Source organism: Coloeus monedula (genome assembly GCF_965178545.1).
Source record: "Coloeus monedula genome assembly, chromosome: 1".
Lineage (NCBI taxonomy): Eukaryota > Metazoa > Chordata > Aves > Passeriformes > Corvidae > Coloeus > Coloeus monedula.
This window is the reverse complement of record NC_138781.1, coordinates 14,727,200-14,752,840: the sequence shown is the minus strand read 5'-3', so window position 1 is coordinate 14,752,840 and position 25,641 is coordinate 14,727,200. Positions and strand designations below refer to the sequence as shown.

The window sequence follows — 25,641 nt, the reverse complement described above, 5'->3', positions numbered from 1 at the left end:
ACAGTTCTTTCTTTTGTTTATCACAACTTCCATGTTTATCACAGTCTTCCATGGCTTCTGCAAGGTTGTTAAGTAGCTGAAAGTTAATTATCATGAGGCTTACAGCAACCACTGAAATTATTCTAACATTAGACTTCTCACAATTACCAGATTATAAGCTTAGTTGCATATTGAATGAGAAGAAATATGAAGAAAATGAGAAGATCCTGTTGACATCTGAACCTTTTCTACTTCTCTGTTGTCTGGGAACTGAAATAGCAAAACTTGTTCCTTGCTTTTGGGTAGATCTTGCTGTAGTCAGCTGCAATTTTATCACTTCACTGTGTGTAATATGCTTTATTTAAGACATAGGAATCCAATAAGAAGGTATAGCTGCATAGAATACCAGTACTGCCTTACCATAGGGAAAGACTGAGAAGAGTGGACCCTTTATGCTGTTTTTTAGGGTGTTTATGGGTGTAGGTAAATGTTTTGATAGCTATGAAGTTCTTAATTGAATTTTGAAGTTAATTCAGTTCTTAATTGTATTGGACTTCTGAATATCCTTTATGCAGGAGGTCACTCTTGCTTTATGGTGAGACCATGAAACATCACAAAGATGCAGCAGGGTGGTAAGGTTAGGCATGGTGCTGTGGGGATACAGCTTCTGGGCATGGCAAGGTCTGAGTGTAGGTACAATGAACAATGTCTCCTGTGTCTGTCCAGATGCATGAATACTTAAATATGGCACTTTACTATTAAGGTATGTTTCTAGGTTGGAGGAAGATTTAGGTATTTTTGCTGCTCATGGGCAATACTAGCTTTTTTAGAATCAGATACAAAGCAGCCTGTGAACTATATAGAACACCTTTGAGTTAAATCTGATAAATAAGTGAGGCTTAAATTGTAACTAGGTATATACCTCAGAAGGGTTTGGGGAGTGAGGAGTACTGGGGTCCCCCACTCATGGAGCCTATTTTCCAGAACAGGTAAGGACTATGTATATATGGGTGGATACAGCACAATGTATCAGTAGGCCTTGAAAATCACAGCCAAGTCTATGTCTACAAAGAGGACAGCAAAATTGGTGAAGGGCCTTGAGGGGAAGCCATGTGAGGAGCAGCTGAGGTCATTTGGTGTGTTCAGCCTGGAGGATGAACCTGAGGTCTCATGACCTCAGCTGAGGTCGTTTGGTCTGTTGCAGTCAACAGCTTCCTCACAAGGGCATCTTTTCTCTGTGGTGGCCAGTGACAGGACCTGAGGAAATGGCCTGAAGTTGTGTCAAGTGAGATTTTTAGGTTTGATATTAGGAAAAGATTCTTAACCCGGAGGGTGGTTGGGCGCTGGAATAGGCTCCCCAGGCCTGGTCCTGTGACCGCTGCCTGCCAGAGATCCTGAAGTGTTTTGGACAATGCTCTCAGCTCATGGTGGGATTCTTGGGGTTGTCCTGTGCAGGGTCAGGAGCTGGACTTTTGTGATCCTTTTGGGTGCCTTCCAATTCAGGATATTCTATGATTCTATGGCTCTCAAGTTAGAAAAACAAAGCTTATAATGTTCCAATACTTCACACAGTAACAACACAGCGTGGGGTCAGTAAAATGAGAACTATTTGGTTATGTTTTTTCTACTAATTTTCCTTTTCTCATACTGCTAAATTAACTTCTTTAAATTGTGGTCCACTTAACTATTATAGTGCTTCTGAGAAAAAAAATTGCATAATTTTTATCATTTTTTCTCTGAGATGATTTATAAAGATTTGATTTTAGCAATGTCCTATTTGTCATTTTATGAAGTAATGTTGAATCTCAGAAAATTTGGGGAAGAGGGGGAAAAATTAGAACTCACTTCTACTTATGCAGATCTCTTCTTGCGCTTTTCTTTGTGTATTAATTTCTATTTATTTAAAATCCCAAGAAAAATAGAAAATGGTCTCATATGAATCAGGGTTCTACATAAGTTGTTTCTTTGTGTTGTTCTTCTGGGAAAGCAGAGAGAAGCTGTTTCATATTCGTATGAAATGTTTGCATAATACACTTACACATGCGGTTTGTGTACTGTATTAACTTAATTTGTATTACTTACATTTGTAAATAATGCTGTTGAAGCTGGATTTTGTGAGCAAGTCATAATAGTTTCATTTCTTTCAGATCTGTTTGCAAACTACCACATAATTGGCCTGGTTTATTGATCTCACAGAGATTACGTGTCTGACACTGCACCAGTTAATAAAAGGTTTTGTTGGCTTTCTTTAAACTGAGTATTTGAGAACACACAGTTCTGTTATGCTGTAGAATTTAAATTGCTTATGTACTGGAATATTTACTACCCTCTTTGTTGTTTCATTTCAGAATGACCTTATTTAAAAATGTATGAGGCTATTTATAATCGACTCTGTGGCAGTGATTAAAGAGGTGTGAATAATAGCTTATTGGAAGTTGACAGCTCCTTGTTTGCTAAACTGCTGTTAGAACGTTTATGCTGCTCAGTTGTACCTCATTTTTCTGAGGGGAAGCTGCATTTTGACAAGTGCACAGAACAGGTATATGTGGCTGACATTTTTATTATTTAAAGAAAACATTTTGGGTTTATTTCTTAAACTGCACAAAGTTAATTAATTGCTTACTCTGTGCCTAATGATCTGTCTATAGTGTGTTAGTAAAATAAGAGTGAACAAATCCATTTTTACTTGCAAAAATTCTTTCTGAATAGAATGAGTAGCTCCAAACGTGTTTGATCAAGCAGCCAGGCATCTGTCTTTCTGATGAGAGTAAGACTGGTCTCTGATGTTTTTGATTTGTGATTAGGATTCGAAATATCTCTAACTTCAGGAAGGCAACCAGGTAATTTTTCCATTGCTATTCAAAAATAAGAACAAAAGAAAAAAGGACCATGACTTATTTATTTGTAAATCACGTTGAAGTAATTCAGTTTTTTGTAACAGCATACATAGATACCAATGAGCTTGTAGATAAGACTGATAATCAAATAATACTCAATGTTTATCCATACAGCTGATAACACAAATAACTTTCTGGCTTTTGCTCTGCTGTCGCTAGTATCTCATTTGACCTGGTGGACTGTTTTAAAGGTGAACAATAATTAAAGCCCCTCTTCTCTCTTGTGTCGTGGCTTATGCAAATAAGTAGTTTATTGTAGGTCTGCACACCCCATGGTGACAGTATAAAACATAAAACTTTTTAGCTTATTTTGGAGAGGGTATGTCAGAATACTGCAGGGACTTCCATGTGCATTTTGAGCTTCTTGCAATCAAAACTTGTAGTAAATTTTCTCCATTACAGCATTACCTTTTAGCAGTGACATGACCGTAACATCAGAACTGCTTATTCAAAGTGTTTAATAAATGGTGCAGAAATTCATCATTTCATATTGGCTTATTACTAAGAACATGTTGCTGATCCTACTGCACTACTGTCTAATGGTACAAGTCACAGTAGAATTACAGAAAGAATTTATAATTTTGCTAAATCCTTTAAGAATTCTTAGTAGAGTAATTGGTACTAGCAAAACGCTGTCATACAGGATATCCCTCCATAAGCATTAGTTCATAATTTCACAGGTTTTACCCCATAAGGCACTACAATGAGATAGTGCAGAATTAGTGTTCAGAGTGCACTGAGTTAGTGGACTACTATAAGATCTAGATATTGTTTAAATAAATGTTTTGTGTGAAATTAATCTTCATTGCTTCTGTTCTTAAGAACTAGGTTAGGCTTTTTACAGAGAAGGGATGTTGTTTCTTAGGTTATATTATAATTATGACAACATATTGTTTTCATCTCTTCTGGTTTGCTCAGCTTCCTCAAAACTCTGCTTCAGCTGGCCAAAAATGAAAGTGAAGTTCCACTCAGGAGTTGGTGGGTCTGTAGTGTTGAGTGTTTCCATTGTAGGTAGTCAGTCAAAATGCCTGGGAATTCTCCTGGAGAAAGGAATCTGAATGTCATATGGCTTGAGTTTTCCTCAAGTATGTAGATAGAGTATATGATGAGTATGTAGCTTTGCAAAACAAACAGTTTCATTAAAAAAATACATTATTTGGAATATCAAAGTTCTAGAACTCTGCTGTATGGTTTTCTAAGTGCCTGAAATACTTTGTCTTGTGCTTATATTGTTTATTTATGCCTTATTCTCAAAGCAATGGCCCTAAGATTGTACTTTTTCATCCAAAAACGTATTACCTGAATTTGCTGTTGAGCTGAACATCATAGGATTGGCTTTAATATATACTGTCATATCTTATTTTTTTATTTCCTTAGGATTCCTAACTTTTCTGATCTCTTCTTGTATGTTTAACATCACTTTTGGGTTACTTAAAAACGCAATGCTGCTGTTCTTTCAGTACAGCAGGCATCTTACAATTCGACTGTTTATCTGAAATTCTTACATTTATCTGAATTTTTTATCTTAAATTCTACATCATCCTGGCCACCCTGATAGTCTTGTGTCTCAAAAGTCACTGTCATTGTTCAAAACTTCTAGTCACAGGGAGTTTAAATAATTTTTGTGTTAAGAAAGTTTAGTTCCTTTTGTGGTTTTCAATGTCTTTAAGTTGATATGAGTGGTATTACAACATTGTAATGTTGGAGAAGGAACCTGGAATGAAGCCAGCATGGGGAATGTTCACATGTGTTTCTGTGCACTGTGTAGCAAACAAAAAGTTTAATTACCCACTCCGCTCCTTCATTTTTTTCTCTTTCCTTGTGTGGCCTTGAGTTTGTTAATCAACAGACCTCATAAGCAAGCCAGATGATGTATTGTTACAGCACCTTTACAGCTGCTGCTTTCCGGAGCACAGTGATTACCTGCAGTGGCCAAAGCCTGTTGCTTCCTATTAGAGTACAGTGTTTACTAATTGATCTAAAGTTAGCTGGTAAAACAAAGTTGATTTTTGCTCTTGCGCTGAGGGTTTTTAAAGTCATTTTGTATTTAAACTGTAATGTGAAGCCTTGTGGGTCTGTTCTAAATTCTTTGCTCTTTATCTCTCTGGTTTCCTTGTCCTCCAGAAAGAACCAATATGTCATTTATGTCAGGTTGCAGAAAGATGGATGTTCTGAAGGCGAGGGTAAACTTATTGACTCATATTTTCAGGGAGAAAGACTTAACTTCACCTCATGTCTGATGTTTGGCTTAAAAAGATAAAATTGTAGGATTAGATTTCATGGGTGTCTCTCAGTTTTTACCAGTCCACAACAGATGTCTCAAGTTTCTACACAGTGTCTTTAACCACAAAGGTTCATCCTAATAATTCTTTCTTAACGTTCACAGAGTTCAGAAAAGTTGTAGGCTTGACTTGGCATCCCTAGAGCAGTATGGATGTATGTGGCTATTACTGACATATGCAATAATATTCTCAGCTATTTCATTAGACTTTTTAGCAGGCAGCTCTTCATACTGGCCATAACACCTCTAAGTATTTCCTGTGGTAAAGAAAAGTTAGGGCACAGAGTGTTTCCATACAATCCTCAACACCGTGGAAATGTGTCTTTTCCCCTCTACTGCTGTCTTTCCCGGAAGTGCTATTTCTGTCAGGCAGCCTTGCTGAGTTGTGGAGTTTTTTTTTTTAAACATCTCATCCCATCTTTCCACGTTCATTTTCGCGGTTTGTTTTTCATGAGTAAATTTATTTCTTATTCAGTGATGACTTCTCAGGAGCTTTCTGCTCGCTGGCTGTGCTTGTGTTGTAATCCTCCATCCATTTCCCTGCATCTCCCTTTCTCTGATGGCATCACAGCTTCAAAAAAACCTAAATTCCCCTGTAAAACAAGTCCAGTATTGATGCAGCCCCTTCTGCGATTCTGACTGCTCTAGGAGATCATCTTCATTTCAGTTACATTTGCAGAATAAAGATGTCTCAACTGCTTTTACAAGGAACAGAAGATTAGACAGATCTTAAAAAAGGGTGTGGGTATGTTCTTGGAAAAATCATCAGGTTGGAAAATATATTTCTCGTTTTAGAAGATCCAAAAGTCAGGTCTGATCACATTTGAATTCTTCAAATTCCATGTTTTCTTGTTCTATTTCCATTAGGAAATGAAAGGTTGTAAGACTAGGGATGTTTAATATCTGAGCTATTAACAGCCAACTCTTCATTATTAAGGTTTGCAAATGGAGCAACTAGGTTAAAATATATTTTTTTATTGTTACTGCTGCTATTCCTTTTCATAGCATATCAGTGAATTGCAGTTGCGCTGTTGTGACAGAGCAAATAAGATTCTAAAAATGAAATTCTGCTATAGAAATACTGTCTATAAAATTAAACTATTACATATACTAAAGTAGCTATGAGTAACACAAAGTATGCCTTTACTGTCTTCAGTAGTTCTCTGACTTGTAATTTTAATCAGATAGCTCTTAAGAAATCTCTCAGATGCTGGCTGTGAAGCAATAAAAAAAAATTCACAAGTTACTTGAAAGTTTTTCTCCCTTTTTAGAATTTCTGTCTCTTCATAAGAGACCAGATACAGTAAGCTTGAAAATCATTTGTCTTCTAAACAAAACAGTTTTACCTGTAAACCACACACTCCCACTGAGGTTTGTAGGGATCAGCTGTTTTTATAGTAGCATTTACAAAGAAAAGTCTCTGTCTTGCAGTGACTGCCAGATGTTTCTTAGTGTGTCCTCCTCAGTACTCATCTGAACTCAGACATGTCTTAGTTGCATACCAACTGTCTTTTCAATTTGTTTACAAAAAGTTGGCAAAATTAAATTTAAGAATGCCTCTAATGCATGTCAGGTCATTTGCATGAATAAATATGGGGTTGGATACTTTCTCTCTCTCTTTTTTTTTTTCTTTTTTTTTTTTTAATTTCTTTTTTGGAAACTAGTCTCTCTGTTTAAGCTACCCTGTAACTGATTCTTTTGTCAGATTGTTCTTTATTGCTGTTTGTTTACCTTACATATGAACTTCAATGTCACATGAAATAGATAAGCTCTTCTAAAGTAAAGTCTCAAAATGTTTGACTTCATCCTTGTGTAGACAGTGGGAATTTGGAGGTGTTGGACTAAACTGAATACAGTTATTCATCACTGTTAACAAGTCTTGGAACACACCTGCTGTACAGTAAATTCCAATATCATATTTAAAATCTCAGTTTTCTTTTATGGATTGATATTTTAAATTATCTTTATTTGCTTTATTTTTGAAAGTATTTATTGGTTAGGAACCTTTTACAAGCTTTACTGTGCCACGTGTTGATCCTGTGCAAACATGAGTGCATGCTTTCGTAGAAATTCAGTGTTTCATGTAGTTGCATATTGTAGAAAGTAATTATAAATGGTTAAGAAAGGTTTTAGCATTAGCTTATTAGCTACTCTTCATTCAGCTCACATTACACTCATGTTAACACTAAGTGAAGAATGTCAAAAAGCTCTTTTCTTCCTTCCACTGTTTTGTGCCAGCACTTAACTTGCCCCTCCAAATAATAATTACAGATAATATTATATAAATATAAATAGTAATTATCTGCAGTCTTGCTTTTATGGTTTTTTTTTAAAGGTAGCAACAAGTGAATGAAAGACGAAAAGTATTTTTGCCTGTAGGTTTTGGGGGGGTTTTTTGTGACTGGAAAATGCAAAATAGTGTAAGGAATAATTCACTTTGGAGTTTATGAAGAAAAAAAAGTGAGGCTGAATGCAGCAAAGCAGCTGAGGGAGTTTAGTTTCTCCAGAGGTGCTGCAGAGGACAACACAATGGCTTTTTCTGGATCTCAGTCACATTACAGACCCAATTACTTTGATTCTGTTCATTAAGGAAAGCTATTTTTTTTTCTGATTGTAAAAATGCTTTCTTGGCCATTGCTTCTTTAAGCTAGGTAAATACTTTAAGTTAGGTAAAAAATAAATAAGAATGTTGGAAGTCCTGGTACTTGTGTCAGTTACAGCCCTTGCTTCCTGTACTGCGTTTGTTTGTGAATTCGACATCTCTCTTGAGAGAGGCAGATTATTTTCCTAAATCACTGAGCAGTATATAAATTTTCAGCAGTTGATACGAATTTCTGTTGCGAGTAGGATTCAGAAATATGAGAATGAACTATAATCAGATGAATGTGAGGCTTAAAGACAAGGGTTGCCTTTTGGAAAGAACCCTGATGCTCAGGAAGGGAAGAGTAGGAGCCCTCCCTGGGAGTGCTGGCAGCCTCCAGGATTGTGGGAAAAGCAATGGCCTTCTTCCCCTGCTCCACTGCTCTGCCAGTCAGAAATACTGTTCTAGTGCTCAGCCACTCTCTGGGTGAGAAACCATTTCCTGGTATCCAACCCAAACCTTCCCCGACACAGCTTCATGCCATTTCATTGAGTCCCATCACTGGTCACAAGAGTGAAGAGATCAGTGCCTGTCCCTCTGCTTCCCCTCGTGAGGATGTTGAAGGTCACAATGGGGTCTCCCCTCAGTCTCCTCTTTTCCAGGCTGTACAAATCAAGTGATCTCAGGCACTCCTCATACGCCTTCCCCTCAAGGCCCTTCATTATCTTCTTCGCTCTCCTTTGGATGCTCTCTAACAGCTCAATGTCTTTTTTACTTTGAGATTCCCTAAGCTGCCCCCAGCACTCGAGGAGAGGCCACCCCAGCCCAGAGAAGAATGGGAGAACCCCCTCCCTTGCCCAGCTGGTGATGCTGTGCCTGATGCCCCCCAGGACACAGCTGGCCCTTCTGGCTGCCAGGGCACTGCTGGCTCATGTTCAACTTGCCATGGACCGGGACTTCCAGGTCCCTTTCTGTGGCACAGCCTCTCATTCCCCAGCTTTCTCTGCCACGTAAGTTCAGACAGAGATAATATCATGTCATCGTGTTATGTCTGCTCTGAAGTTCCTGGCTTTGCAGGATATTTTCTTATTCATTAAGACTGTTTTGACAGATAGAGTATCATTCTTCAAGGCTAGCAGTGCTGTTTTCTCAGGATGTTATTTCATATTTTAAGGAAAACAGTGTGAAATAGTTTGCTAGGACATTTAATAGCTTGCTAGTTCACCTAAGTAGCTTATTTTGAGGAGTGAGTAAGGTTTTTTTTAATTAAGACTAGTGCACAATTTGGTATTTCTTTGTGTTAGAGTGTATATATGGGTGTATTTCAGCAAGAACCTCATGTATGTATTCCTCTTCCTTCTTGCAGCACTTTCTCCATGCTGATTTGACTCTTCCTATCTCTGATGGGGAACAACTATAGTGCCAGTATCAGCATGGCTGTGCAAATCCTGAAAGTCTGTTGTGTTCTCTTCTCATACCTTCTTTGGGAACCAGACTTCTCTTGAAGCATGTGCTAACAGTGACAGTGAAATATTGTGCTGGATAGATAGGGGTTATTCTTCAACATGGGAGCCAAAGAGCTGCTTTGTTGTCCATTTCTTGGTCAAAAAAATCTGTGTGTAAGTGCCTTTGCAGGAAGATTCAGTAGCTATATGGGAACAATTTATGTACAGATGAACAATTTGTAATCCAGATTACAGTTTTAAAGAAGTTAACCCCACCTTTGGAAGCACCTATCATAAATTACTTGATCTTCAGAGAAAGATAACCTTGCTAATGTGGAATACATTCATACTCTTTCGAAGTCAAGAGCTTAGTATGGTGAAATATGTTTATTTCCTTAATATAATAATATAATATCAGAAATACCAATTAAATTTCATTCTGATTTGTATAAAAATAAAAAGTCTTATTTAAATGTATAAAATCCACTAACATAAAACTTCCCATTGCTATTTTAGCAATGCATCTAGTCCTCATGGAATGCATCTTTTGAAAATTAAATTATTCCTTAAGCTTTAGGCTTTCATGTACACAGGATAAATGAGGCCTTTCATAATCTCATGTAGCCACCTGTTTCAAGAGGACACCAGGGGTTGACTATCCTTGAAATCCAGTAAAACACTGTAAATCCATTGCAGTTTTTTTGACCATCTCTTTTTTCATGCTCCTACACTGCAGTAGATTCTTGGGAATGATAGCTGTTCATTATCTTGCAAAGAGAACAAGCTACACTTAGAAATTAGATGGTGCTTTATTTCCCACTTCACACAAATAAATCATATAAATGGTCAGTGATTTAATATTTTAAAAGAATTGAAAATCAGTAATGTGAAAAATCTGTAATGTAAAAATGAGTATTGCAAAAATATAGTAGACAGTTAAAAATTGGAGAGACTTGGAACTTGTCATACCACTCCCAGACAGTAATTTTCTGCTGCCAATGTTTTGGTTGATTAGCTGCGAATATAAATGCAAAAAATTATATGCATATCATATGTGAATATGCATAATAAACTCATGTAAGTCGAGGTACAAAGCTACGTGTAGCAAACCAGATCATCCAAATTACATGGTAAAACTCTGTTCATCTACATTTTGATATCCTGGCATCTCTTTATAATCTTTATTTTCAAAAAAAGGGAATTAGGGATGTTTGCTTTAACAATCTGTCATGATAATAGCATATAATCACTACAAATTAGTTACTCTGAATCCAGAAGTCAGGACACATATTTTGAAAACTGAAACCTAGAACACCATTAAAAATGTTGTTCAGTTATTATGTGGAATTAGAGTGAAGCCAAAATGTAACTTGTCATCTTAAAAGACAGATTTTTGAAAATAGATGACCATTGTTCATTTGACGAACTACATCTTTCTCAATAGATAGATTTAAGAAATTACTTGGAGATTAGGAAAAAATGTTGTGAAATACAAAATGAAAATAAATTTGTACTCTCTAAATAAATTTATTTTGATAATTTATCAATTGAGATTATATTTATGCAACATCTCAAAATTGTGTCATTTATAGTTCTATTAATTTACGAATGAGTTTTTTAAGAAAAATGTCAGAGCTTCACAAGGCATGTGATGAATTTCAGTGATATGTGTACCATGTATAAAATTTTCATAATGCTGAAGACTTTTCTAGTGGCATCTTATGATAGTCATAAAATTTTTGGGACAAGAAAAAATTCCTGTCATAGGCTATTCTTGTGTATAGAATGTGCCATTGAAGTATCATCCTTCTGTTTATATTTAAGAGGATCTCAAAACTTTATAAGCCAAACTGGTATCCCTGTATTGTAGTCTTTTTATTATCCCTGAAATAAATATTTACTGTGTATAAACCTAGTAATGATGTTACATAAAATAACCAGTATTATGAAATGTATACGTTTATATAAACATGTCAACTGTGTCTTCCTGAAGAATTAACCTGGCCTAATGGTATCTGAATTGATTGAGGGATTGAGGAGCATCATGGAGTGGGTTTAGTTACAACTGATAGCTTCTACTAACCTGACTTTTTATGTACAAATGATAAAATATGGCCGTCAAGTTTTTCAGTATGGATTAAGGTAATTACCAAACTGTATTTCAGATTAAGTCTTCAATGAGGATAAATCTAAAGCAACTGTGTTAGAGTTGCGTTCAATTTAGGCTGCAGTTGGGACCAGAAATAGGGTATTACACTTGTTTAGCAAGTTGGTCAGTATGAGGGAACTTGTATGTAATTTTGGTGTGTGTGGTTTATGCCTGTATATATCTTAAAATTAGTGCCTCCATCATGCTGCAGTCAAATAAGTTCCTCTTACCACATTTTCCCAAATGATTGGAACCCATTGGTACCAAGTGCCAATTAATGATGAGACAATTTTCTGTGATTCATCTTTAATTGGTGGCATTTTTCTGTGTGCAAGAGTTAATTTCTAGTGTAGTAATAAATCATCTGGTTTTAAAAATCTGTCTCTGAGAAAGTAATTAATGGCCTTATCTCCTGAATGCCTCTCTTAGCTAATTTTTTTAATATCTGAGAAGTTTTATAAGGAAAAAAAACATCAACTGTCTGGAGCTAAGAGTATTTTGAACACAGAGCAGAATGGTACCGTCACCAGTGGAGAGGTAATTTTTGAAGTTAAACAGACTATGTAATACATGGAAATACTTCTTCCTCTCAGCCTTTCGTCAGTTTAGTTCACTGTTTCCATTTGTTCAGTAATTGGGGCTTCTAAAAGATGAAGGTTTCTCTGATTTTTATACATCTTATGCTTGATTTTTATGATCACGGCGCTCAGTTGTCTTGGAGGCAGTAAACCCCTGCAGCCCTCAGACTGTCCTCAGCTGTGAGGGACACATTTGGGTGTGTAGATTCATTTTTCCAGTCTTCTGAGTAAAATGATAAACTGTATAACTAATACTGGTGACACAAATGCAAACTTACCAGCAATCACATAGGACATGAGGGAAAAGTTTCTGCTTTTTTCCTCTTTGATTTAAGCAGAGAGTGACTAAAATGTTGCCACCTACCCAGAATTGGTCCTTGCAGTATTCAGGGATTTTTTAAAAATCACTAACATCAACATTTTCTGTTTATTCCTTTGCAACTTTATGGAAAAATTATGTGTTCTTTAGAAAGTGAAAAATGGACAGAGTGCAGATTTACTCAAAAGTTCATGCCTGTGCATTACATGAGTATCCCCACCTTCCACTTGATATTTATTTTGTCCATATGCATTCACAAATGTAAATACTTGTAAAAACTTCCATGTTGCATAGAAGTTTCGTCACCTATAATGAGTGAACACTATTCTGCATTTTCTGAGGCTCCCTGAGGGACAGCATGAGAAATGGGGGAGCCCTGAGAGAGAAAAACATATGATAGTACACGGCTTCTTCTCTGATGAGTGTTTAAAGCTGCAGTGAAATTATAGAATTTTTTTTCCAGTAGATATTTTAAAAAATGCATGGAGGGGATATGGTTCTTTTTTCACTGCTTCATGTTTTTATAAAAACTTCCTTAAAGTATTTAACTTCTTGTAAGTTTTTGTAAAGCTTCCTGACAGCAGCAGGTGACATGGGATTATACAGACAGAGTTAAGTTCTTATTTGTAGAAACCTTGGCTTGTACAATGGTGATAACAGGCAAAGGGTACAGTTAATTTTCTCATACACCTTTGGCTGTCTTGTTACTGCAGGTTGATTTCTTTCTTATGGGACAATTTTTAGTATTTTCAAACCTGTAAGCACCTTGTTGTCATACCATTTTTCAAATTATGCTGCCACTGAGAATTTTTGTATTTGCATGTAGCATTTACATCAATCCAGAGACTATAAAGAGAGAATATTTGGACAATAGTTAGCTTTTTCATTGGATGAAGGACCATCATTTGCAAATCCAATAGAGAATTTACTATTGCGAGTCCCTCTGTGTCACTGAAAGACTGAAAGACTTCATTTTGCAAAGCTGTAAAGCTTCCATTTTTAACACAGAAGAGATGCAGAGTAATGAAGAGTCTCAAAGCAACATGGTGAAAATTATATATAAGTTAATTCTCTGTAGTAGCCTTAATAAGAGAAATATTTCAAAAGCAGATTATTTTTTTATGATGATTTGGGTATTCATTTCCGAACCTGACTGTAGGCTATCAAACCTGAAAATATGTAAGTATGTATCTGTATGTCTATATGTGTAAACACATGTTTCCTGTATTAAAGGTTATTTTTGGACCAAGGCTAAACACCTAAAATGCTTGCCTGTGTGTACTCTTTGTTTCTTCTCATCTCTGGACATTCTCATGTCAGTTCTACATAGAACTAAATTCTCATATGAGCGCTGGAGTTGATTTTTGAAGTTTCCTGCCTGTGTAAGATCTGTACATTTGTAACAAGTAGCACTAAGGCACTGTTGGTGGCAAAACTCCCACATGTCTGCCCCACTGGGAAGCCTCGAGCTCCTCCTGCATTTCCAAATAGTACACTACCAAACTGTCCTGTTCCAGTGTCATTTGCATGTAGGACTAAATTATCTGGAACTGACCTGAGGATAAGAATGAAGGCACCCAACAGAAAATTTTCTCACTGAGACTAGAATATTTGCCACATTTGCTCCAAGTATCACTTAGGTCATCTCAGAGCGTAGTGCCAGAGGTGTCGCCATTACCCATGTTCTGGGGAAATGGTCCTGACCAGATCATCAGATTTTACTCCAGACTTTGCCATTGAGGGTCAGGGGGTTTTTTTTAGTGTCAAATGCTGATTGATTTTAAAACCATGATTTAAAATTGACAAGCAGAAAAATTCTATTTGCATCATTGATTTTAGTATGTGTCAGGTAAGCCAAGCCAAACATCCAGTCTCCCTTTTGGTAAAGCATTTAGGGCACATTGTAGTCTGCTGTCTGCTTGCAAAGCATTTATTTTAAACTTAAAGTTTCTTTGAGTTGACCTGAAGACCAAATAATCCAGTACATGTGTATTGAGGTGATTTATATACCTTAGTGCTTATTAAGATTCTTGAATTTAATGGGTTTTAATGTGTTGGAATATTCAATCAAAGTGTGTCAAACTGCATTTGACTAGAATTCAGTTAAGAGGTGTAAAGACATTTTGAAAGAGGTTTTTATTAGTTAAACAAAATTATCTGAAAGGTGCTTGGTACATATAAATATTTAGACTTATATTTTTCCAACTATTCATGTATTTATATAAACACTCATGGGAGATGTAAGTTTGATCCCTTCAGGCAGAGGAAGGACTGAATCCAGTTCCCCTGTTCTTGTGTGAGCACACACACGTATGTGTATATCAACACAAGTATAAATCAACACGAGTCAACCTTTTATATATAAAATATAGTTCTGCTCTCCATGGTCATAGCACATAAAATGTTCTTAAAAGCAGGATGACTTTTCTGAAAATTGCAAGTATGTTCTTAAATTAAATTTTAAATGGATTGTTTCATAAACTAATCTCTGGCATGGTTTTTGTTCCTGAACGATTTAATTGAGACTATGATACAGTTTCCTCATACTTTGCACATAATGAGATCTCATTGTGTACTTTTACTGAATTCAACAGGCTACCTAATGGAATGGTTTTTGCTGCCTCCACTCTCCTCTGTAATGCTGCTGGCCATCCCAGTGCTACAGGAAGTCACCCTGCTGCCTGATGAAGGCGGCGACATGAGTGTGTAGCAGCAAATATTTTCACTAAGGGTTGCCTGTACTTTTGTAGGAAATAATGACAGTGTTTCCAAATAATCAAGCCAGTTGTATGGCAGGTAAAATTCTAGGTGGGTGAAAGTGAAGCAGTGTATGTTGAGGAAGGGTCCTGTGATGGGTTCTGAGCTGAGTGTTACCATTCAGGAACAACACTTCTGGGTTTACAGATAAGGAGCCTCTAGTAATGACAGCTTAATTATTTGTGGAAGTCAGGAAAAGTCCTAGAAATATGCTTGTGCTGATAGAAAAGGGATAGAGAAGAAAACAGCGTGTTGTTATGCTGCCATTCTAATGCAAGATGCATGCTGGGTGCAGTTCTAGATTGTCACCTCCCCCCTGCTAACACAGTGATGCAGCAGAACAGAAGGTCCAAAGAGATGCAGCAAAAATGATCAGTGGAACAACTTTTGTATGAGTAACAAGCAAAAAAAGACTCTTTGCGTTGTAGGGGAGGACGGCACGATGACGTGTATAAAATCATGGACAGCATAGAGAACACAAGAGGGGACGATTTAGGGGACACGCACTGAATGTAGTGCAGAGCAGGTTCAAAATCAGCAGAAGAAACTTAGTCTGCCCACAACACCGAGCTGTGAAACTGCTTGCCTCAGACTAATGTGGATGCCAAAATTTTCATGAATTCAAGCAGTAAGCAGACAAATTCACAGAAAATGAAGCTACTAGGTATGAAGACAACACAAGTCATTTAGGAATTCCAGAAGCCAGAAATCTCCAACCAGAGAATTTTAGTAGAAGCATGAGCATATGCCTTCTTTTTCCTTAAACTCTTTCTCATGTTTCTGGTTCAGATGGTTCTGTATATATTATTGGATGTCAAGTGTATGTATTAAACTGAGAAGAAAAATGTGAAAAGAACATAAAGGTCTGACTTTACTAAAGATACTGGGCAGCCTGTCAGTGGAGAGTCGAAAGTATGGCATTTCGTTCAAGAGTAGTAACAAAATTAATAGTATACCCTAAAATCTAAGTATAAAATACTGAATGTTAAATGACTGGGTTTCAGACTTCACAATGTATTTTGCTTAAATATTAGACTAGAGCTAAATAATATATAGGAGCAGATTTTCAGGTGGGCTGACAGAGAGTAAATGGTTTTCAAGAGATGATTGTAGGCTGTCAGTGCAGAAATCCATGAACCGGGAATGAACTTCAAATAGCACAGGAGTTGTTCCAGTTTGTATACTCAAACCTTTCTTTCTAAGAGTATTCATGCATGAACACTAAAAAATTTTTATTTTGGAAGAGCTTTTAGAAGTAGGATTTCTAAAAGATCAGAATCTCTCACACCTGTTCTACATCTCCAGCCAGTTAAATGTTGGGATGCTAACCTCACACAACTCGGATGTATTGGTTACGTGTTTGTCATCTCAAAAAATTCAAGGGTGTTGGTGTTAACTCACAAATTCCTAAAAGTTGTGGGTTTGTTTGTTTTCAGTGGAAGTAGGTAGGATTTTTGGATTAAGTATGGAGAGGTGTACAAAAGACAGGTAGTAAGAATGCTGGACCAGATTCTACATAAAAGACAGTGACCATTGTCAGGTATTGAACAAAAGGTTGTAGCAGGTTCAAAGCAGCCTTCCAGATCCTGGTATTACATGCTAGGCATTTTGCCTTCGTTCTGTGGAAGTCTGTCCTCTTTTTAGTGAGTTCTGTCCTCTTGCCACCTGATCTCAAATTATTCTGATACATATTCTGCTACATATGTTTTTATCTTGTTGAGTGACATCAACTTGATTGTGTCATTCCTTGTGCTGGGAATGTCAACTTCCATGTCACCTAAGGATTCTGAGGGCAGGTCTGGATGGGGGAGTGGTGAGCAGGTACCTGCTGACAGCTTTTTAAGGAGCTTTCCTTCAATTGCCACCCAAGTCACAATAATAATAATTGTCTTTTTGGGGACTCACCCATTATGTTATGGAAACAATGAATCCTATAGTCTTTCATCACTACAGTATTAGTGTTCACCTTGAATTTCCTGGGTTTACTGGTTTTAAGTCAGACAACTAGCAATTTTTTCCTTTCAAATATCATGTTTGATTTGATTAGACATATGTATCATAGTTTCCTACCTGTATTCAACCAGCAAAATAATATATATTTCCATTTTAGCTCTTTAATCACTACTTCTATCTGAGCACATTCCTTTTTTAATTAGAATTGTGCAATGTCATACATCTGCTTTGCATTTAGGACTGTAAAAATCCAGAAAGCGAAGTTCATTTTGCAGTCATTTGTTCTTAGGGCAAGGAAAGTTTCAACTACAGATAGTCATTTATTCTTTAAGAATCAGGATACTGTATCAAGAAAGTGCTCAAGAGGAGAATAAGTAATTACGGTTTATAAGATGTAATTTTTAATTACTATTTCATAGTTATTTCAGATGTTACATAGTAATGATATAAAAATTGGTCTTATTGAATAAATATTTAGTCTTCAGTGTCATTTATAATACGTTTGTTGAATCTTTCTATTAATCTGTGAAAGTAAAGCTGAAATTAATAATTAAACTTTAATAATGTGAAATTTTGCTGAGGTGGCATACTGTACATTGAACAGAATAGGCCCATATGTGTGTTATACATCATACATGCTTGTCTGGTGGCCTGTCTTCAGTGGTTTACAGCCATGGTTCATGATCTGTAGCTTTTAAAGTTAAAGATAAGACACCCTTCAGTGGTCTGCTGCTTGTCCCCTGCGGCTGATGGCCATCCCTGGAGCTGTGGTGGCCGAGGGTGATGTAACCTCTCTAATTGTCCTTGCTTTTCGCAGAGCAATGTCTCATTGTGGAGACACTGACTGCTGTTGGTGCCAGGTTTCTGTGATCCAGGCTGAATTATTTTATTTAGCTAGTCACTACTTTTAAATGACATTAGCTAAAAGTAAATAGTACTGAAGTCTGAAATACTTGTAGCTACTTCACTGGGAAGCCGCAACTGTTCCAGGCAAGGTTTTACATGTGTTTTATTTTCAGCATGGAATATTTTGCCAAATTAGAAGCCCCTTGAAGTCATCTTTTATGTATAGTCAATTGAATTTCTTTCAGAGATTGTAAGCAGTTGTCTCTACATATTGCTTTTGTATTGAGTACACTTCAGTCTTTATCCAAAAAGGTTTAATGAAATTTATTCCTCCCAACTTCAGCAGCTTCTGTGGCGCCAGGCATTGAGCAAGGCTTGTGAGCTTGTTATCCTCTTCTTTCAGTGGTGACTATTCTGAGGAAACATCAAGGATGAGAGGAGAAAACACACAAAATTATGTACAGATAGTGAAGGTCTAAATTTGGCTCTAGGACTGAACTGAAGAAAGGAGAGGGGGAGGATGACTACCCTGGAACTGATTGCCAGATGCCATAGTTCCTGTGAAACATGGAGCCAAAACCTGTCTGAGCAAATGGAGGCAGCAGCTTCCTACTATCACCCATTAGTCTTGCAGGGCACCAGGAGCAAATCTGCATTGCTAAAGCTAAGATTTGCAGCCATGAAGGTATCAGTATGGTATCATGTAATGGGTTTTTGATTTTAATTTTAATTAGTTAAAAATACAGTAAATTACAAGGTTTGATTGGTTTTTTTAAACCATCATTTCCATTAAAGAGTGTTAATACATTCTTTGAAATCAAACACTTGACTTTGAAAGCTGAGCATTCAAAAAAAGTTGGAAATTGTCGAAATGAAGATTGTTCAAACTGTTTTAATTTATCCCTTGCATGTATGCATAACGATAAGATCTTTAATTGTGTGATCACATAATTTTTTCACAGGAGGAATGGTGCCCCGAGAATGAATCAGGGGTGTTTATTAAAGGAAGCTGTTGCCTCCAGAACCCTTGCCTTAATTGCTGGAAAGTAGTAATTTAAGTAGAGGGCTGCAGGAATCAAAAGCACTCTCTCCAGGGTGTTTGAAAGCTCCACAGAAAGACTAGATTTTACTTTCTCATTTCGAAAGAGGTTTTATGTGATTCTGGGAGGTCACTTATTTGGAGGTGATCTCTATGTTTCCAGTTGCTGTGGCACACGGGCCAAGGTACCTGGGCTCTGGGCACAGCTGCATTTGGAGTGAACATAAGTGTGCTTTGAATGTGTAAAACACAGTATAAATGCAGAGTCCTCTGAAAAGTACAGCCTGAAGTGCCCTGCACTGACGTGGCAATGCCAGGATTGCCAGAAGACTTTTCTGGGTTTTAAGCAGCTGGGTTCTAATCTGCAAAATGGAGATAGCATCACCCTACTGCAGATCAGTTAATTATATGTTTTGAAGCATTCCTGCTGAACACCATGTAAGGAAATTATATATAATATAAAATACATAATCATATCATTATACAGTATACAGTTACAATATATTGCATATAAGCATATGCAATATATTATATAATATGGAATCCCATTCTGGCTATCATCCTGTTAGGGAAGTTCTGGGAACACTGCTGGCTGATGGGAATAAGAAGAATGAGCAATCACTTTGCAGTCTAAACAATTGAGGCAGAATGCTACAAATGCTCAGTTCACTCCATAAAACTGAGCATTCCCTTCATATTTGCTATCACTGCACTAGATGAGGCAGGGATCCTGCAGAAGGAAAGCAGCATGTAATCATTTAGTTAAAGTTATCTGTAAGTATATGAGTGGTTCTGTCATTTTAAATGCTCGACTTTCTGCTGTGTTTGGTGGTGGGTTGCCTGTCCATCCCAGATGCGCTGAGGCCTTTTTGGATGCAGCTTTGGCAGATTTATTTTCCCCAAAGCATTTTGGGGAGAGGAAGAAAGGATGTTAGAGCCAGATTTCTTGTTTGCTTTATTGTCTTGCCTTGTTTGCAACTGATTTTTAATGGAAGAAACTGAAATCCCAAAGACCATTTGTTCCTTGCTTTTTATGAGGAAGCAGGAGTTTTTAACTTTTGCAGAGTTGGCACTTGAGTATAGTGAGGATGTATGGAAATGTTTCAAGGTGAAGAGAGCCATAATAAATAGATTATATCTGTAATATATTTGATGAGGAAGGAAGAAACATTTTTTCTCCGTAAGGCTAATTCTTGAAGACAAACTGATAATGCTTTTGTTTTCCATAAAACCACTCTAAATCTAATATAAGGAGTGCCACTTAATTTCCTAAACTAAACAGGACATTTATTTTTAAAAAATCAAGTATTCATTATCTACACTTCAACTTATGCCTATAAATTTTGATCCCTGCTCTTAATGATCTCCTTTATGTGTGAGAAATGTAAATATGTTCCTATTTTATATTAATAATCCTCTACATCTAAGCCTCAGAGCAAAACCCAGTCAAGATAAAAGGCTAAAATTATTTTCCACTTCCTCCTGTTTTATGTCTGTTCTCACACTTTTTTAAAGTTGCATTTCTCAGGAGAATAAATTCATAAATCTCTTATGCTTTGGGGAGGGAATACATGTATGTCTTCTATGTCCCACAGTATGACACTATCACTTACAGTAGCTATTTTACTTTGCAAAATCAGCTACAGGGTATTAAGTGAATATCAATATATCAATTGAAATGGACCAGATACTAGTTTTTAGGCAATTTGCTGTTTTAGAAGATGTCAATACCATGAGCAGTGAGTTACTACATTTTTCAAATAGCACTATTTAAAATATGGAAACACTGAATGATTGTTTTAAATTCAAAAGGCTCTTTTGTCATTCTCATGCATGTTTTAGATGAGACATTTTTCTCCTGAATTGGAAGGAAATGAGATAGTAGCCTGTCTGTTCATAATGTTAGTCACTTTTCCTGGTTACATGCATTTTTAAATGACTGAAATATCTACTTAAAAAAAAAAAAAAAGAGCTAACTTCAGAAGAGCAGGAGTCTGGTTTGCTATTTATCTACCTTAATAGGCAGTATTTCACATGAAAGAATCAGTCTGGCTTCTTGGGAACTAACAGTGACAGGATGCAGGTATCATAAAGTACCATGATTATGTGCCTCCCAGGTATAATTCTGATAACCACTGAAGGAGTGCTGCAGCCAAGTCTTGTTGGTTTATCAATCTGTAAATTTATTCTCTCTCTTAGACTGTATTTTGAAGCATTTTAGTAAGAAGTTCAAACTTGGCAGTGAAGGAATAATACCCATGTAAATCTGTTTCATAGTTTAACTTCAGTGTGAGTAACAAGACATTTAAACAGATTGTGAAAGTCATTTTTTATTAATGTAGTTTACTTACAGTTTCTTACATTTTAAGTTAAAATGGCTGTAACTCATCTTTTGTGCCTACAAATGAAGACTATTTTAATAATAATCTGCTCCCATGTGACAGAAACATATATTGTCATGTAATCCTTTGTCCAAAGACTCTTGCAATATGTTCTCCAGGCTAAGAAAGTAGAGTTATTACCTTTTCATGGTAACTGGGCAAATGTTACATGAGATTCCCCATCTAAGTGATCTCTGTGATTTTTCCTTTCACATTCGTCCTGCTGAGTCTTTAATGGGTGTAATTACAAGAGCATTTTAGCTTGGATCAGGAGCACTTAAGCCATTCTGAATTAAATCTCATTATTGTTCCCGCTTGTTTCTCCATGATTCCCATAGCTGGAGCGTGGGGTGGCATTGGTTACAGGAGGAGGTGGTGGAAGCTGGGCTGGGTGAGCACACAGTGCGTGCCTGCACGCAAGGGCTGGCTCCGTGGGACCCCGGGAGTGGCTGGGCTGCTCTCTCTGAAGGGTGCTCAGCCTGGGGCCATGGGGTCTTCAGTGCCATAATAATCCTAAGTGAGACATACAGCAATGCTGGCATCCAAATTGGAGTGATCCAGCTGGAATTCTGTTGCTCCACTGCGGCTCCAGCTCGGGAGTTGTCCGCTGCCTTCCCTTGTGCAGCCTTATGCTGGGTGTGCACAGTGAGAGGTGCCGTGGTTCCCAGCAGTGGTGGGAGCCCAGGAGCTGTCAGATGTCTCCTTGTGTGCTGACATTACATCCAAGTTGCTCACAAGGCACTGCCATCCCCATGGGGCAAGAAGCACTAATAATGTGAGTCCACGGAGATGCCCTATGTGTACCACCTGGCCAGAGTACTGAAAGCTTTGGAGCTCCATGCTGTCAGTTAAGAGTATATTGATCAGTATTTTGTTTTTGTCTCTCCACAGTCACCAATTATAACAATGTGGTAGAAGCAAACTCAGATTCAGATGATGAAGATAAATTGCATATAGTGGAAGAGGAAAGTGTAACAGATGCAGCAGACTGTGATGCTAGTGTGCCAGAAGATGACTTGCCAACAGACCATATAGTATTACCAGAAAACAGTGAAAGAGAAGGGAGTACAAAGAGTTGCTGGGAAGATGAAGGTATGTTCATTTCCACTGATGATACTGTGTTGAGAAAGTTTTCTAAAATAAAGATTCAAGAGAATTTTTTTTGGTCACATTATTACTGAAATAACATGTAATATTCACAATCAAAAAAGAGGGTTTATAACATATTTATTATACCATACTTCATGTTTTTCATTTATTATTTGAAGCAGATTCAGAGGTGGATTAATTCCATTTGCACTGTTTAACAGGAGCTTCCAGTGTGTAGATGCAGCATTCCAAAGGCTGATTAGAGACTAGTTACTTTATCTTTGTTTTTTCAAGTCTTTGCCTGACAGATCTCTGCCATAGCTCCCTGTAAGATTCAGGATTAGTTCAGCTTGGGGAATAAGCAGGAAACAAAAAAACATGGAAAAAAGAAAATTCAGATGTTAGTTTCTCTTTTTCCTTGTAAAATACAGGCAGAAAAAATAACTTTCCATTACTAGTTTTAGAATTGGCTATGTAAGTCTTAATGAATCTTTATTTTGAAAACACTGGAAGGAGGTAAATGCTGCACATATTATGCAGCAGGTTTAGAAGCTGAAAATTTTAAGCAGACAGGAAATGGGACTTTTTTTACTGTGGAATCAGATACTGAGTTTCATAATATCGCACAGCATGCTTACTTTTGAGCCAAATTGGGATAAATGCATAAATTAGTGGAATTTGTTGTGGAATTTGGCCTTAATGCCCTGAAAGATACAGAATGTTTTCCAGCATATCCCTGTTTGTATCTGAACTCCAGCCACAATTCCTAGCATCCACCTTTTAACACTGGTGGTTTAATACACGGTACATGACCTCACATCTAAATAAACGGAAAGCAGTCATATGGTCCCTAACTGCAGTCCAGCTGAGAGAGAGCAGCTGAGAGTTCAAAGAATAGCATCAGCTCAGCCTGTTTTTACATAGCTGCTATTGCCAAGGTATGCTGTGCAGGGAAATGAGTATTTTGGAGCTAAATTATTAGGTAGGTAATTTTCTTAGTTTTCCTGTAATGTCTTTGCTCTCCTGCAGGCTGTGTCTATCAGAAGTTATGGTTACATTAAAATGGGCTCTGTGTAGGCTGGAACCCTTCAAGCATAGATGTAGGAAACCTGAAAAGGGGAGGGAAGAAGAGCACTGGCTCACAGACATTTGGGCCCAAGACCTCTTGTACTGGACGTTTCCTGGAGATGTACCCATCACACAGCATCTCGGGCAACTTTCTGGGGGTTTTCAGGGCTCTAGACATGTGATTGCATCATTTTTGACTCCTTATGTCAAATGTACCATTTTTAACCTTTAACATTTTTTTTGCTAAAATTCTAAATTCTATATAATTTTAAATTCTACTGTGGGTGTACATTTGCAATGTAGGCAATGTTTCTCTACTTTGGAGTTTGCAAATGAAGATGGAATTTCATTGGTAGCCAGACAAAAGATTAATCAATTGCCATACAGGCTTGCTCAACAACCACAAATTTCTTCTGTAAAAATTATGTATTCTGAAGCCTCTTTTGTAGCAGTCTGGAGGGGTTTTTTAATTTTATAATTAGGGGTTTTTAAATAAATCATTTAAATTTCTGACTACTCGAGAAAAGTGAAGGCTACATTAGGTTTTATGGAGCTTTGATTTGCTAGGGTAGAGTACTGTTTACTCTTTTGATAGCTTTCCTAGAAGGAAAGATATGAGCTGAAAATCATATCATCAGTCTTGGTTGCATGTTTGAAATAAGAAGAGAGAGGTACTGAATACATGATCTCTCTCATACAGGGAAAGGCACTGGGGTAGATGGTGTCCAACCATCTTCAAGACTGGTGATTATCTTTAGAAAATATATTCTACAGCAGTTTTAGTAAATTGTGTTTCATCAGTAAAGTAGTACTCAGTAGTTCTGGGTTTAGCTGAACTTGACAGAATGAGTTTTTTGCATATTTATTCTGTTCCCGAATTGCCAAGAATAGAAGCAACACACATAACATTTCTTTATCAGATTAGTTTCCTTCCGTTTCCAGTCATTCTAACTGAATTTCTGAAAGACCCTAGGAACAGGTGTTTTAAATATAAGGTGTATTTCTCAAGAGGTTTAACTGAAACAGTCCTATGGGTTTAAAAAAGTGAACCACGTGTATCCTGTACAAGTTGTTGACAGTGTGCCAGCATTCATGTGTGCAATGATTCTCTAATATGATTTTTCTTTCGTTAGAAGCAAAAGCTATGCTACAATTAAAAGAAAAAAAAAATCAGGAATTAAATGTACTGTATTAAACCTCTTTAAAAAGCATTATTATGTACTGTAAGTATTTAGCAAACCTGGAGGTCTCAGGACTGGAACTAAGATATCTTTGAAAATGATATAAATACGTTTTGTGTTTAAGCTCTTTCTGGAATTCAAAAATTCCTTTAAGTCATCAAATTTTAGGTTGAGCCTATATGCTCAAAAGTGTGTTCTGACATTTGATGTGTTGTATGGCCTCTTTTTGATCAAAAAGCAAGCAACCAGTCAATACTGCAAGCTGTAAATAGTGCTTGCTACATGAGTATCAGAAAATTAGCCCTGAAGAATTTAAATTAGAAACTCTCTTGATGGGCTTTGGAATTTATTTCCTTCTCTGCAGATAAAGACTGCAGTGGAAATTTCAGTGAAGTTTGTCTTTCTGCCTACAGCTAAAATTTCCACTTTGCTAGTGGTTTCGATTTGATCAGTTATCTTAGCCCTGCATAGATCTTTACTGTCAGCCAATGACAGTAGTTGTCAGGCATGTTTGCTGCTAGTTAACACTGGTCCCTGTCATCTGAAAATCATCAGCATTTAACCCTGGGAAACCCCACTGTGTCTGTAAGCAGTAGCTCATAAACAGTGATGAGATGTAGAAGTTCAAGAACCTGTTTTACAACTGTCTGGTATGTCCAGCTCTAATATCAGGATGCATATTCATGACCTAGATGCTATTTGTGGAGACCTCTATTTAAGCTGTCATTTAGCAGGTAGCTTGAATTTCCTCTGGAACTCAGAGCTGTGACTTCTGCTTGGTTGAACAGTGTCTTAATATCTGTTCCCCCATCATCACATCCTTCTGTTGCTTCCCAGCATCTGCATTTGCTGTGGGATAACTGGACTTCTGAGGGCACGATTGCAACGTTGCCTTTTTCTTGGAACATACATAGCTATAAGGATGGATATCTACTTAATATTTTCCAAATTATTAATTATTCCTACAGCATTTCCCTGTGGAAAAGGGCTTCTCCCTGTCTTATACCCTACTTTTAGCTGTTGGGAAGAGACAGTACCAAACTGAGGTTAGGATTATTAGAATTGAGAGGGGGTTTAACTTCACTGAGATTAATCTAT

General features: G+C 37.0%; 1 protein-coding gene across 2 annotated transcripts in view; it reads left to right on the top strand.

Annotated features, from left to right (window-relative positions):
- Window positions 1-25,641, top strand: part of ZEB1 (zinc finger E-box binding homeobox 1) — a 121,816-nt gene that overhangs the window by 74,659 nt on the left and 21,516 nt on the right. For both annotated transcript variants that reach the window (XM_082282973.1, XM_082282974.1), the window contains exon 2: window positions 22,097-22,297. In XM_082282973.1, coding sequence (XP_082139099.1) covers window positions 22,097-22,297 — 201 coding nt within the window. The remainder of the gene's footprint in view (window positions 1-22,096; window positions 22,298-25,641) is intronic.